Below are 14,502 nucleotides of genomic sequence, written 5' to 3'. Positions count from 1 at the left end.
AGACATCGCATTTTTTGTCCTTAACGTATACCCGAACATTCCATTGTATAACGTTTTGAATATGGTTACCCCTGCAGATGTTTCATTACGAATGCCTCGGAGCAGGTTAGTTTAACGCGCTTACAAGGATCCTGAGTCGTTCCCACAAAACGGCGTGCCTTTTGTTTTTCCACTTGCTTGCGAGAACCCACGGTTGAAATTGCATCTCCCTTGCTCTGTGCAAAGCGTTTGCTCTTAGTGAATCCTTTCCTTTGCTGCTTTGTGATGATTTCTCTCTTTTGACAAGGGGAAGTGCTTGCGCCTGCGAGTTAAGCGTTTTGTGTGCGCGTGTGCTCGCGCGCGCACACGCATCATTGGCGTAGCGGTTTGTGTGCTGTGCTATGATCCCGTTGACCTGAGTTCCATTCCCAGCCATGAACAAGATGAGTGACAGGTTTGGATCTGAACCCGTCCTTGATCTGCAATAGGTCAACACAGACAAATTACTTCTTGTTGAAGTGTGCCAACAGGTACTCGCACTGTGTCGACATTAATAGAGGCTGCCCTAACAGCGGCTTGCTGCGCCCTGCGGTAGCGTGTTCGCCGCTTATATTGCAGAGGTTCACGGTTCGAATCCAGCGGCTGCCCTGGTCAATGCCGTGGGTGTATTAACCTTAAGGATACTAGGCGCTGTCCGCTCCAGAGTGAAGTGAAAAATCCCGTGACATCATTCGCAAAGAGTAGGCCGTTGCGTGTGAGCATCACTGGACAATTGTATATTTTTTTATAGTCGATTGGGATGTACTTAACAATCATCACCCCCGTGGTGCGGAGCGTGTGAGGACCCTCCTGAAAACGTCTTGAGAAAGGCTTTCCCAGGTAAACAAGCGTAATAATAATTAATAACAGCAATTACCCCGACCGGCTGCCATGGCTAAAAGGGGATCTTGTCTGTGCGGGTGCATTCAAGTGCTGGTATATTTGCTTTTGTGAGTCACTGCGTGTGCACGCATGTGTGTGTGTGTGGGGAGCGGTAGTGTAGCGGTTAGCATGCTGCGCTATGAACCCCGTGACCCGTGTTCGATTCCCACTCATGGCCAACACCAGTCTCGATTATCTGTACCGGTCTTGGGCCTCCGGTAGGTTGACTCGGCTTTAAATTAGTATCTGGTGCGGTATATAAACATCGTCACTGGGGAGAGACAAAGGCGGCCGGGCGTGGTGCTGGCCACCCACCCCTTCGTGTGCCGTGCCGGCCTTCATAGGTGCTCACTCACAGCACTTGCCCCAACAGTCTGTGAAGGCTATACGGGGGATCGTTGTGTTTTGTTGTGTGTGTGAGTACGTGTTCTTGTTTGTTTGGATTTCACGTTATGTTCCGAGAGACCACGTGAGACGGCAAGCACAGTCATGCTCTTCCAGTCCACGTAGTTATTGCGAAACATTAATGAATTTTCCTAATTTTAAATCTGCCAAAAATGAAAAGGGACCGATTATAAAACGAAGAAAAGCAATATAAAAGTTGTTAAGCCAATTCATTGGCAGCAATCCAATACCCATCACGAAACCCTCCCGACTAACAGAAAAAACCCAGGCACGTTTTCTTCTTTTTATCACAGTTGTGCAGGGACGTAAGATTGGCCGGCGAGGAAGGGGGGGGGAAGTGTTAATTTTCGATGAAGCAGACCGCTTTCTCTCTCTCTCGGAGCACCCATGGTTCGCGCTCGGCATCCGTAGCGCGGCGATCGTGACTGGGGGTGCTACGGTGGCGAGATGTTTACTACCTCTCCTGGTATGCAGGAGGTTGTGGGTTCGATCCCGACCCTGATGCCTGTATATTTGGAGTTTGCATGTTCTTCTCGTGGTCACGTGGATTTTTCTCCGGGTCCTCTGGGTTTTCCCTCCACATTTATAAACATGCGTTTAGAATATTTGACTGCCTTAAATTTCCACACGATCAGCCACTTCGTTGAGATATCATTTGTGGCCAGGTCGCTTCTGAAAAAGAGCTATATAGCTCAGTGGGATCTTACCTGGTAAAAAAAAAAAAATGTTTTGAATAGTTTTGAGACTGTGGGAACCAGTGACCTTTAAGCCACCGGCAAAAGCGCAATTTTAAAGAATATCACTAGACAATAAAGTGCACTGCTTACATATCTATTACATTATTATCATTTCGATCTGCAAACTTGACAATATTGAAGCTATTGCACGCGCGCTCCTGACGTGATCTGGTCGTTGGTTAGACCGTCGTTTTTTGGCATTGAGGTCTTAATTCCAGTCGCTCTTACAGGGCGATGCCTCCCGTAGGCTGCGTTCCCCCACGGTCTTATTCTGCTCAAATGCGCTCCACAGGCCCCGCGACTTCATGCATGCGATGCGATGCACTGCATTTGCGTAGCCCGGAAAAAACTAATTGACAGCCACAAGGGTAAGAGCCTTCATTTAGACCGCAATGGGATGACCCATTACCTGCCCTCAATAGGGGTGGGGGGGGGACAGTGCCTAAGGACAGACGCAGGCAGAGAGGTAGAAGGGAGTAAACAGACGCTACGAGGAAATATTTTTATTTGTGATTTGAGCAGTGGCTTTGTCCAGCAGGAGGAGGAGCGCCTTCGCTGGTTGTTGCTGAGGTTCATGGTTCCGGATCCACCTGTCCGCCCTGGTTATTACGGGGGTGGGGGGGTGTATTGATTGTACAAATATGCTCCCTCTGCTCTACAGTGGACATTAACGATCCCCCGATGTCGTTCAATAATGAGTTAGGACATTATGTGCTGGGGTTATCGTCCCTAAAAAATACCCCACATTGCCGAATCGGGATCGCACACACGGGAAAACATCGGCTCCCTTATATCGCCGAGGCTTCCCTGGGAACAAGGTGCGTGAGCAGCAGTAGTAGTCGTAAAAAACTAAAAAAAATCATCCCAGCCTCGCAGCCAAATCCATCTCCACGCGCAGGCGTGCCAATTTTTGAGGGTGACGGACGCCGCGGCCCCTCGAGGGAGCGTGCGGTGGCGTAGCCGCGTGTTGATGGCGGGGTCAGCGCGGGAGGTTTTAACATTCACGTCGGGTCCAGCGGTCGGTGCGCCGCTGCACAGTTTCGCCGTCGTATCATCGCGCCCCACTCCTCCGGCGCTCAGGAGGGTTTGACAGCTGTCGGAGCACTGCGACCAGCAGCTCGGCCAACAAAGAAAGCGTCTTTCTTGCTCGCCTCCGACGTTCATGATTCGGAAGCTCGGTGGCAGTCAGTCGCCCCCTTTTCAGTCTTCTGGTTACGCCTCCCGTGAACTTCGCTCATCGATTACCGTCCTTCGTCCCGTGTCGAGGACTTGGTCAAGCAGACTCCGCCGCTCCCTCTCATCCGCACTCTTCAACCACCATCTTAGCTTCTTGATGACGCACGGAGCGAATTTTGTAATTCCCCTGCCCCATCGTCTCTTTCTTTCCATCTCCTCTCTCCCCCCCCTCAAGCTCGTGCAACCTCTCGCTCAATTCAAGAGTCGCGATGATGTCGTTTGTTGTTGTTCTCTTGGCGTTTTGGGACTGTGCTCGGCCCAACTGCGTTTTAAGTAACAAAACGAACGCAGAAAACGAACCCACGATCTCCTCCTACCTGCCTCGTTCCCAAAGAAACCCTGGAGCATGTGGTCGGTTAGGAATGCAACTATTTTCAAAGGTGACGCCCGTAGCCACACATTTACCTGACGCATCCTGACATGTCCCCGTACGAGCTTGAAGCTTCGTTGACGAAACAAAAGACGTAGAAAACGTACAGTCAGGCACTTATTATGCGCAATTCTAGTGCACTTGAGTACAGTGCGTCACTAGCGTGCGCTTGAGTTAAATGCCAGTGCAGTGATGTCACTGCAGTGCTGTTATGGAGTGGCCTTGCTGTGATTCTACGGGGGTTTTTTTTCCACCTCTGAAACGTCAAATCCATGTCGACCAGCCCCTGGGACACGCAGCCTGGGTGTGTGTCCATAAGATGAGGGATGGTTGCGTTTCTTTTTGGGTCGTGCATTCTTTTTAAGTGGCATTGGAGTTTCATTCTGCAAAGTAACTTTTAGTTGGCCGATTTACTTAATGAGATAAATCGTTCACCAGTTGCGCTTGTTCACCTCTATCTGTGTGCTTGGACCGAACCATGGCGATTTAAATTATAATTGTATTGCTATGTGGTGGTGGCGGTGGCGTTGTTTTATGACGTGTCTTGCTTCGTTCTAACATTCATACATAGTGCATTCAGGTGGGTGCTTGGGTGTATCTTGATCTGTGACATTCAACGGCCTTTGTTGTGCTCATTTAAAAGCATCTTCAAGCTCGTGGTTCAATTACAAAGGCTGATAAAAGTGTTCCCGTTGTCAATTATTTCTGTATAATGCAGGGTTTGTTTTTTTGGGATCGATGGGCATTAATGAATGTAACTGCAGTGCCGCATTTTCATCCATATGCAATGCTACTTACCACTGCAGTACACGGGTGCCCTCCCCTCCCTCGAATCCCTCCCTCGCAGAGCGGCAGCGAGAATTATTCATCTCCATGCAAGGTGCACTCACAAAGTAAGCTCCCGCACACCTTCACTACCCCGAGGCATCGCTGATGAATCACGACAGTACGGAGCTGACACACTCTACTCACAGTCCACCGCCACTGGGCTAACCTCTGCCCTACCCACTTGGATTTCAAAATAAGCATGCTGCCGTGTGCCCTTTGCCAGATGTCTCCTCGGTGTGATGAAGTACGTATACGTTCAACTCTCAAAATGGTCTGGCCAATAGAGCACGTCAGAAAATGTCAATGGAGCAGCACAGGAGAGAGGGAATGGGCATCCCTCCCCGTGCCTACTGTGACTTCCCTTGAGCCAGGAGTCTAAAGTCCCTCTTCTTACGGTGGGACCAAGTCAATGCCATAGGGGCAGCCACTGTTGACCTCCCACCACCAGATGGTGCGCCGCCATGAAGAGATGCTCATTTACCTGACCCGGCTGGGACTTGAACTCATGCCCTCACGGTTGGTGGCCAGTATGCAAGAATACAGATCCATTACATTCCTCTGCCTGCATCGTCACCGGTGCCACAATGCGGGATTGCATTCACAATTGGACCTGCATTTCTCGGGCCTGTTGATATGGGGGGCCTCATTCCAGTAGCAGATAGGATGTATTAGGGGTCCCATTGCAGCAACGTGCGTGTGATGCGCTTTGAACCTGGCGACCTGAGTTCGATTCCCGGCTGCAGATATAACATAGGTGGCGAGTGATATTTAAACCGTTCCTGGGCACCTCCTGCGCCACCCCATACTGACCAGCGTGGGGAAGTATGGTCAAACAACATTAGCAACACGCCATGGAGGCCTTCATTCAACAGTGGATGGGCAAAGCGATGTAGTTATTATCATCATCATCATAACCAGGTCATAGCAGTGATGGTGCAGACATAAACTAAATGCCTGTAAGTGGCATTGAAAGTTTCAATTGCCAATTTGTTGCGTAGTCCATTAGGAGGCTATTATTGGACTGAATTACAGACCTTGTTAATATCTATTGACAACACAAATAAAAGAGAGTTATATGAATTTGGTGCACGCTTAGTCTGCGCGTATGTAGACGCTTTCCACCTGTCCGTCTACCGATCTGCCTGCCTGTCTGCCAGTGTCGTTGTTTGTCCCGTGTCTGTCTCTGTACCTGTCCCTGTACCTGTCTCTCTACCTGTTTCTCTACCTGCCCCGCTGCCTCTCTGCTTGTCCTGAGTCCAGTTTCCCAAATGTGTGCTCGGGTCCCTGTACTACAGTCCTGTCGTACTCTCCATACGTCAAATGGATCAAAATGCAGAATTTTGAATGTGAAAATGAATATGATGTCTGTTTCAGCGCAGCCAAAGGTTATTATATTTTCTCCACGTCTCTTTGTATTGCGTAGAGAAATGCAATTTAGCTTTTTAAATCGTCTCTAACACTATTTTAACACGGTATATATTTTTTAAACATTGTCTCTTGTGTTTAAAGACAAGTCTGACTCTTAACCATTCCCAATTTGAGTGAGTGACACATCTCTATTGATGATCTGAATCACCCGTGGGTGTAAATCACATTCCTAATGGCAAGAACCATCCACGCGGCTGGTGCCGTGGCTCGAGCGCTTGACTTGCAAGCGGACCGTTAGCAGTTCACATCCCGATTGCGGGTCGATTCGGCTCATCCATACAAGGAGTATCACCCGGTAGTGGTACTGGTCTCCGTCATGGGATTGAGGAATTTCCAGAACTGTCTCAGGGCCGCAATAGATCATGTGTGCAGCCCCCCCCCCCCATAGCTGAATCTGTGTTTATGGCCATTGGGAGGTCAGCTTGATGCCCAGTGTAAAGGCAGCACGCTCGATTCTCGGCGTACAGATCCTTCAGCGCATTCATTTCAACTAGAGTGCATGGCCAAGATGCGGGTTCAAACCAGCAAACCTCGTAGTGAGCACTGGGCACGGTGCCAACTGAGCAAGGCCTGCAGTGTGCTGATGCGTCGCAGACAAGCTCGTAGACAACGAGAGTGCAAAATCTGTGCACTCTTTCACGCTATTGATTGTTTCTCCCGCAGATTAATAGGGGGGGGGGGGGGAAACGCGCGGGGAGAGCACCTTGTTTGGCGCTGCTTTTGTATTGCAATTAAACGGGGCTATTAAGGCAAACAAGCAAAGCATTTACATTGCTGCCGTGAGTGATTGGGAACGAATAATTCATAAGGACAAGCCTCGGTTCGTGAAGTGTCAGGAGCGTGCACAAAAAACAACGTGCATCAGCGATTGCGCTGCGTGGCATTGCGTGCGGAGCGGACTCCCGAGTGCACTTGGCAGCGTGGTATCGAGTGGAATAAACAAAACATCACTGACACGGCCAATCTGTACACGAACAACTGCAATACACATTGTGGAGTGCAGGCAGAGTTAATCGACAACGTCTCTTCTATGGATCGACTGGCTTCCAGCATTGGAATATTGAATGCTCGCCATTGGCTCGGAAACTGCCAGCAGTAATAAGCACAGCCCAATTCTCGAGTAAGATTGGGACACTGACTTGTATCTTTCTTTAAATATACCTTTTTTAGCACTGAAGGCAAACGTAGATTAATATGCTTGCGTTTAGGAACTCTCCGTAGGGTTGCTGCTGATTCATAAAAAAAATGTGTATTCGATGATCGCAAGCCTGTTGTGTGTGCGTGTAGAGAAAAACGCGTCTTTGGCTGAAGGTGGGTTTGTAATGCCAAGTTGATTCGGCCTCGCTCGCGATGGACCAATTTTGCCGTGCCAAACGCCCGCAAGATGCCAACGACGTTGCGCACTCGAGAATAAGGCCACCAGCGACCCAAGCCATGCGTCTGTTGCCGCCTGGAGACAAGATCAGAGAATGTATCGCCCGCTGTGCTGCGCATGCTACCAGTTGTCAGAATGGCCTCTGTCCCAAATTCATCGTGCTCACCTGTTTGTACCGGGGCCCTTGCCACTAGCAGGGCTGCCACCTACATCTGAACCCTCCAAAATCTGTGCAGCTTGGGTCCTCGTGCCAACGATAATGAATGGACTTGACATGGGCACTGAGACAACTCAAAGCAACTGCTTAACCTCGATGAAATTAATGTTGAACTTCTTTCGCACTGTACGTAGCCAACTGTGCCGATGGGAGGTGCGGGGGGGGGACAACAAACTAAACACAACAATCGGGTCTAAATAATGAGTTTTCAATCTAGGTTTAAAAGTGCATAGCTCCAGTGGCTTCCTAATATTGGAAGGAAGAACGTTCCAGACGACCGCAGAAACGCATCTGAACGCGTGCGATGCATTGGCCATGTTTGTTCGATGGTTAGCCACAAAAAGCAGTTCTAAGGAAATGAGTTTTCAATCTCGAATAGATAGCCACACGATCTTCCGCATCTTTTGGACCAATCGCAGTTGTGAACATGTTATGTTGTTTTCACGTTCCTGACGTGCAGTACCAGTGCCTTTGGCTTCCGAGTTTCAGCGTTTTTGTGTGTGGGCTTTCTTGGCGGAACTCGCAGATGTAAAAAGAAAAAAATTACAAGGGAATTGGTCTAACGTTTAAAGCAGAACTCTCCAGGAAAATAAGTCTTGAATGCTCATTGAGGGGCTCCTTCGGTAATACGAGTTTGAATTATTGTATATTATAAGTGAGTGTGAGGGATACTGCCACAGTGTCACAGAATTTCAACCCAGGAGTCACCGGTTCGATCTCCCAGTGCAGCAGCTGAGACGATGGGGCGAGCGGGACATAGTGAGTTGATGGAGAGGTTTGCGTATTGTGGGGTAAAGCGCGAGTACTCCGACCTTCCAAGTTGTCTCGGCCAGCGCATGGAAGTGGTTCGCTGTGGAGCTCCGCCCTGGTAGAGGCCCTTCTGCCAGCAGTGGAGTGATCGAGGCATTGCAGGGCTGCACTCTTGTATATATCGATCCGTTCTACGGCATGAAAATCAAATTCTTTATACGTTGGCCACCGACACACTCTGTCCTTTTTACAGAGTGTAAAGACCCAGTTTGCTGCACTCAAGTTAATGATGTAGGTAACTCAAGTGTCACGTAAAATTCCTTGGAGGTGGTCTCGCCACCAATTTACGTTAATTTATGTTTTAGTCGCACAAATCGCCATCAAACTTTGGGTGACAGGATAAGCCAAACCAGATGGGATGTTTGCACATAAATAATGAATGTCATTGACTTGAATTCGTTATTTAAGGCTCTGAAAGTTACTCTTTTGTGCTCCGTGGACGTTGCGCGCGTGCCAAACGATTTGCCGGCATCTGTCTGTGAGCTAATTGCCTCGCAGCAAAAGCGATGAATCCAGGGCATTCCATGCACAGCATCTCAGGCGCCACGGCACGCGGACTGACCGTGACCGTAAGCAGAGCCTTCGTTGTTGGATTGTTCCGTTTCATGTTGTGTGTGTAGCAATGGTGAATCTGTAAAAAAAAAAAAAACATCCGCAATCATCGGCAAAAAATTTTAAACACTACGCATTGCGTATCAAATAATAATAACAATAAAATAAAAATGAAGCCCCGTACCGCAAGCGACAGCGTGCGCCATATCGGTCGTGGGAGTTGTTTGACCACCGCGGTCGCTACGAGTGTGCAAAGGGGCGCCCAGGACCAGGTTCAGGAGTTCAACTACCGTAGGGGGCGGGAGGGGGTATGTGGTATGTGGCACCGGTACGTGTCGCATAGGGTTCCAGTCGGCCACAAGGTGGGCCGCCCCCGAATCAACAGATATACAAGTAACAAAAATGTTAAGAAATTTTATTTGAAAAAAATAAGAACTAATATACAGTATATCATTATACATAATAGAGGTTTTTGGTTCGGATCGCTTAAATATGAATGTGTCTGTTAAACTCGCCACCACCCGACACAGCCAAGGTTTGTCACGTAAAATAAACATGCCAATTCGTTACTAGTTCAGCACACCGGTGTGTTGGAGAGTAAACTCACAACATTTACAATTAAAATACCGTGACGTTTCGCCAGTAATTACAACTAGCATCATCAGGCAACAGCCAGAGTTGTGGATAAATCCTCCTGTTTCAACGTGTGAAACTGATATATAGTTATAGTCTACATATTATTGTATACGGGTTAAAACATCTGTAGCTATTTCAATAAAAGTTAGTCGGGAGAAAGGAGTGGGGGGGGGCGCCCACAGTCGTATCTTACATAGCCCCCCCCCCCCCGTTTAAATAGGGCGTTGCTCCGCTATCACTCGCCGCTGATGTTGGCCGTGGCTGAGAGTCGGAACTCGTGTTGCCGTGTACATGGCACAGTGGCACAGGGACAGTGGTGCAGTCCACCACAGCGCTGCTTCTTCGCCTGTGCTTGTCGATGTTTGCGTTTCATTGAGTTGGCGGGTACTGAATTTGCCTCAATTGTTAATGCATGCTTATTACTAAATAATATTCGTTTTCAAATGACTAATTATAAATGTATTGCGTGCTTAAAATGAGTTATTTGTATAAAGCTGTGTGCTGTTCCTAGGGAGGCCGTGATTGCTTAATCGAGTGGCTTTAATGAGCGTAGCCTCATTTTGCCTCGAGTAGATCATTTATAGAGAGGGCCCCATTTTGTATTTATTCAGTCTGTACAATCTCACCGAAGTTAATTTGGCCTCGTTGGCTAAGGCTGTAAAAAATGGATCGATTCTTCAAACAACATCGTTGCTAATGCTCACGGAAGGTACACTTCGTCTTGCGAGTCTGATGTAAGTAATGGGTTAACTTGACCCCTGCAGCCATTAGTGGCCGCTACAGCCCTATCGTCAGTGGCTTGTGCAAAACCCGGCCCTGGACCATCATGCGGTGTGGTGGCGCACCTATGTAGAGCCTTGGGGGTGGGGTTGTTGGGTCACGCAGAGATAATTTTGTACCGTGAGATTCCTTACCTGCAGTATTTGACATACCCTTTATAGAGCTTTACATATATATGTATGTTGAACTTCTTTCACACCGTACATAGCCAACCATGCGAATCGGAGGTGCGGCGGGGGAAGGACAACAAACTAAACACAAAAAGCAGTTCTAAAGAAATTAGTTTTCAATCTGCATTTAAAAGTGAATAGGTCCAGTGGCTTCCTAATCTCGGAAGGAAGAGCGTTCCAGACGACCACAGAAGCGCATCTAAACGCATGCGATGCAGTGACCATCTTTGCTCGATCGCCAGTCAAAAGCTGCTGCGAGGATGACCTGAGTTCGCGTCATGGTTTATGCTCCTTAACGAGATCGGCAAGGTATTGTGGTTCATTTGCAGCAAGCACTCTGTGTGTAATGAGTGCGAGATAATGTGTTCGTTCGGCAACCGAAAGCCAATGCACCTCGTCAAGCACTGGACGGACATGGTCCGATCTTGCCGTACCCGTCATGACACGTGCCAGAGAGTTTTGTACACATTGCAGCTTGCCAGCCATGCCTTAACAAAATATACTCGTTCTCAGGCTGGACTGTTATGTTTATTCAATCCATTTGTTTTCGTCGCGTAGCATTCATATCGATTATTTGTAAAGGTTAATTTGTATGTCATTCATACCTGGAAGCATGTGCCGTGGAGGCACTTGCATTGGTTGATTTTACTAGGGTCGAAATCCCAAACCCACTGGGCTGCAAAGTGGCCAACAGATTGCAGTAGAGAAAGTGGGTTGCCGTTATATCATCTATACAGGTTTTGTTTGACGTTATTTCTATGCGTGTGGAATTCCTCCAGACACACTCGCTACCTCCTTCATGCAAAACGAACCGGTCAAACATCTCAATGCAGGGCTCCTGAAAGCTTAGATTTCTTGGATAAGAAAAGGATATTACGAGTGTTTATTGCGGCCCCCTAAAGGCCGTGCACCTGGCAATGCCACTCACAGCCGCCGCTGGTTTGTTCGATGTAATGGTTTACCTTAGAGCCAGATTGACTCTTGCCTGGTTCTAAATGAAGTCCACGAGGAATTCACCGGTGGCGTCCGTTCTTGTGCTTTGCAGCGCCGATTGGAGGATGCAGCCAAAAAGGCCATTGGACAGATCCCGTCGAAGACCATCAAGAGGGGAGATCGGGTAAGCACGCACTGCGCGTGATATCACAATAGATTTTACCCTTTCGAGCAATAAAACAGGTGTTAAGATACTCTTATGGATTCCTGCAGTCATGAAAGCTTCAAATCAAGGTATTAATATGTCCCTTTTTCAAGGATTCCTGTCTGCATTAACCACACGTACTTGTGGTGAACGTGCAAACATAAACATGCTCTGATAATATATGCATCGTCTTTGAAACTGATTGGTCCACACCAGAGACGGCTTTCTTTTGAGCCTCGTCTCAAAGTGTCAGACCAGAGAAAGCCAAAAGGTGAAAAAAGGCTTCTGTTTGGTGTTTTAACATCTTAACACAGCTGTTTTATTGCTAGAAAGGGTAAAATCTACTGTTATATTTTGATACTGGTAAGAAAGGTCCCATTCTGCATGTGATGTTTGCATCAGGCTTGCGCATTCCGTAGTAAAATATAAAAAAGAAGGCCAAAGTGATGTTCCGCACAAATGTCCATTTAAGATGGATGCTCATCACCGGTTCACAGCCAGTGGTGGAAATTCCCCTTTCCTGTGACGGGAGTGAGTGAGTCCAGCCATAGGACAGCCACTGTTGACCTCCCTGTAAACTGGTGCCTGTTTTAAATCACCCGGAGGGGACGTTGACCGCCGAGTCAACAACCGCCAACCAGGAGTTGAACTCGCAAGCCTTCGACTGCGACGCCGCTCGCTCTGCCGCCGCCAGCAGTCTTCGCATGCGCGCATCGCCGCGCGCCCACCTCATTATCACTTCCTGAAAATGTATCGCTCGGACATTTCAGCCTACTGCCGCGTGTGATCGTTTTTCTTTTTTTGCAAACGGCCCTCTGCAGGGACGGTACAGCACATTTTTGATTGATATACCATCTAAATGAGGCCACATCTCAAGGCGCTGGCAATGAATTTCCAATAGGTAGCAGTACGTGAGGTAGGCTGATGACTAATCCATATGGATTCTTGAATGTCCGCGTGTTTTTCACAAGGCACTCTGATGTCCTCACCACACGGAAATACTCATTAAGTTAATTGGCCAAACATTCTCTCTTTAAAAATGAGGAATTTCCACCACTAGCCCAGGTTTGCCAAGGAAAATGGGTGTCCCCCCCCCCCCCTTTCTCGTTTGAGCGTGGAGAAATTTTGTCTTTGAACGACATCATAAGGAAAACACTCCGATGTGCTGTCGGACGTTTCACTCTGTGCTCTGACCGGCTTCCGTTACTATTCAGAACAACCGTGAAAGCCTGCGCAGTAACATCGCTTGAATGATAAAAACGTGCTTGCTCATACACAGCTTCATCCTGATTGCCTCCCTTAGCCTGTGCAATCAGCACGTTCCCTAGCCCGTGCTGCCCCACGCTGCCCCGCACTGCCCCACGCTGCCCCGCGCTGCCCCACGCTGCCCCGCACTGCCCCGCACTGCCCCATGCTCCCCCTCGCTGCCCCACTTTCCCCCGTGCTGCCCCGTGCCGCCCCGTACAACCGTGCGAGTGTCGCTCTTGGCCACCTCTCTGCCGTCTGCAGGAGACGGAGACGGACTTTGACAACTGCGCCGTGTGCATCGAGGAATACAAGCCCAGCGAGGTGGTGCGGATCCTCCCGTGCAAGTACGCAGCACGCACACGCCCGCCCGCCCAGTGCTCCCTGTGTCATTGAGCAGTCAATATATGTCACCCACCGAGATGGCAAGAGGCGCACGAGCCCGGCAGTGTTTCTGATCGTATAACAGCACAAGTGCGTCAATGTCAAGTGTGTTGCCCCGTCGGAAGTTACGGTGCTTATCTGCGAGTCGGGTCCGAGCACTGGAGCTGGGTCAAGTGTTTTGTCGGCAAGTCGAGGCTAGTGGTGGAAAGTCCACATTGCTCTGCAGGTGGAGACCCAGCCTCATATGGGACAACCACAAAATGTCATTTTATTGACCCCGGATGGATGATTGGCTGTCGCAGCGCTCCAGCCACATCAACATTTAGCTGGTTGACTTGGAATACGCTGCAGAAAAACCAATCATTTCTGCCCCTCGTAGTTTATGACACTGGGAAGATAGGTTTTAATAATTATCATAATCCTGCACATTTTGTAGCAGATGAGGATTTGAAGTGCTGTACGCTGGTAATGATATTCAGACAAAATGAAATGTTTGGCTGAGGTAAAACATAATTAAACCAGCTTAGTTGAAAAGTGTACATACTGCTTCATTAAATGTATACAGTAAGCCAGTGGATTTTTCTTTGAGAGTGACAGGCCCTTAATTAAGCACACTTTTTATTACATGAGGTTAATGATAAAATATATATACTAGAGTTGGTGCACATATGTGTGTGTGTGGATCTATATCCCCATTATTGTACGAATACATAGTCTCAGGCACCACGCTAGAATCTCAGAAAATCCAGGCTCAGTACTTGGTCATTAACATGCATACGTACAACAACAATGATAATTGCAATGTGGCCTAGACCTCCGGTAGGTTGACTTGGCCTAGATGTAGTACTTGATCCTCATATTGTGTATCAATGCTGCGAAGACAACAATGGTTGGGTGTGGTTTTTTTCCGGCCACACCACCAATACATGCACCGTGCCAGCATAACTCACTAACAGCACTTGACCTAACAGTCTTTAAGGCTAAACAGGTGAGCTTTGTCTTTGTTTCTTTGTGTATGTGTGATACGGAGAGGCTGTGGAGGGGTTGGCACACTGACGTATGATTTTTGGTGACCTAGGTTTGATCCCTGGCCATGTACAATATCAGAGGGAATATAGCATCTGAGCATGCCTCCTGTGTCTCCAATAGGCTCGCTCGGTCTGAACGTGTGTACATGGTCGAGGTATCGGGGTTACGCAGAGGTCAGAGCGCTGAACTGGCATTGCTGAGACCTGAGTTTTGAATCCAGGCAGCCGTCCGTGATGAAATCGGGTTTTCAAATGGAGTCACT

The 14,502-nt window shown here is 48.4% G+C and overlaps 1 protein-coding gene across 1 annotated transcript in view; it reads left to right on the top strand.

The window, feature by feature from the left end:
- The window catches only part of LOC144937562 (RING finger protein 150-like), a 147,291-nt gene that overhangs the window by 112,178 nt on the left and 20,611 nt on the right, over positions 1 to 14,502 (top strand). Inside the window, exons 3-4 of the mRNA XM_078864848.1 lie at positions 11,490 to 11,561; positions 13,092 to 13,174. Coding sequence (XP_078720974.1) covers positions 11,490 to 11,561; positions 13,092 to 13,174 — 155 coding nt within the window. The remainder of the gene's footprint in view (positions 1 to 11,489; positions 11,562 to 13,091; positions 13,175 to 14,502) is intronic.

Source organism: Lampetra fluviatilis, chromosome 19, assembly GCF_964198595.1.
Source record: "Lampetra fluviatilis chromosome 19, kcLamFluv1.1, whole genome shotgun sequence".
NCBI classification, from domain to species: domain Eukaryota; kingdom Metazoa; phylum Chordata; class Hyperoartia; order Petromyzontiformes; family Petromyzontidae; genus Lampetra; species Lampetra fluviatilis.
This window is presented reverse-complemented; position numbering and strand designations above follow the sequence as displayed.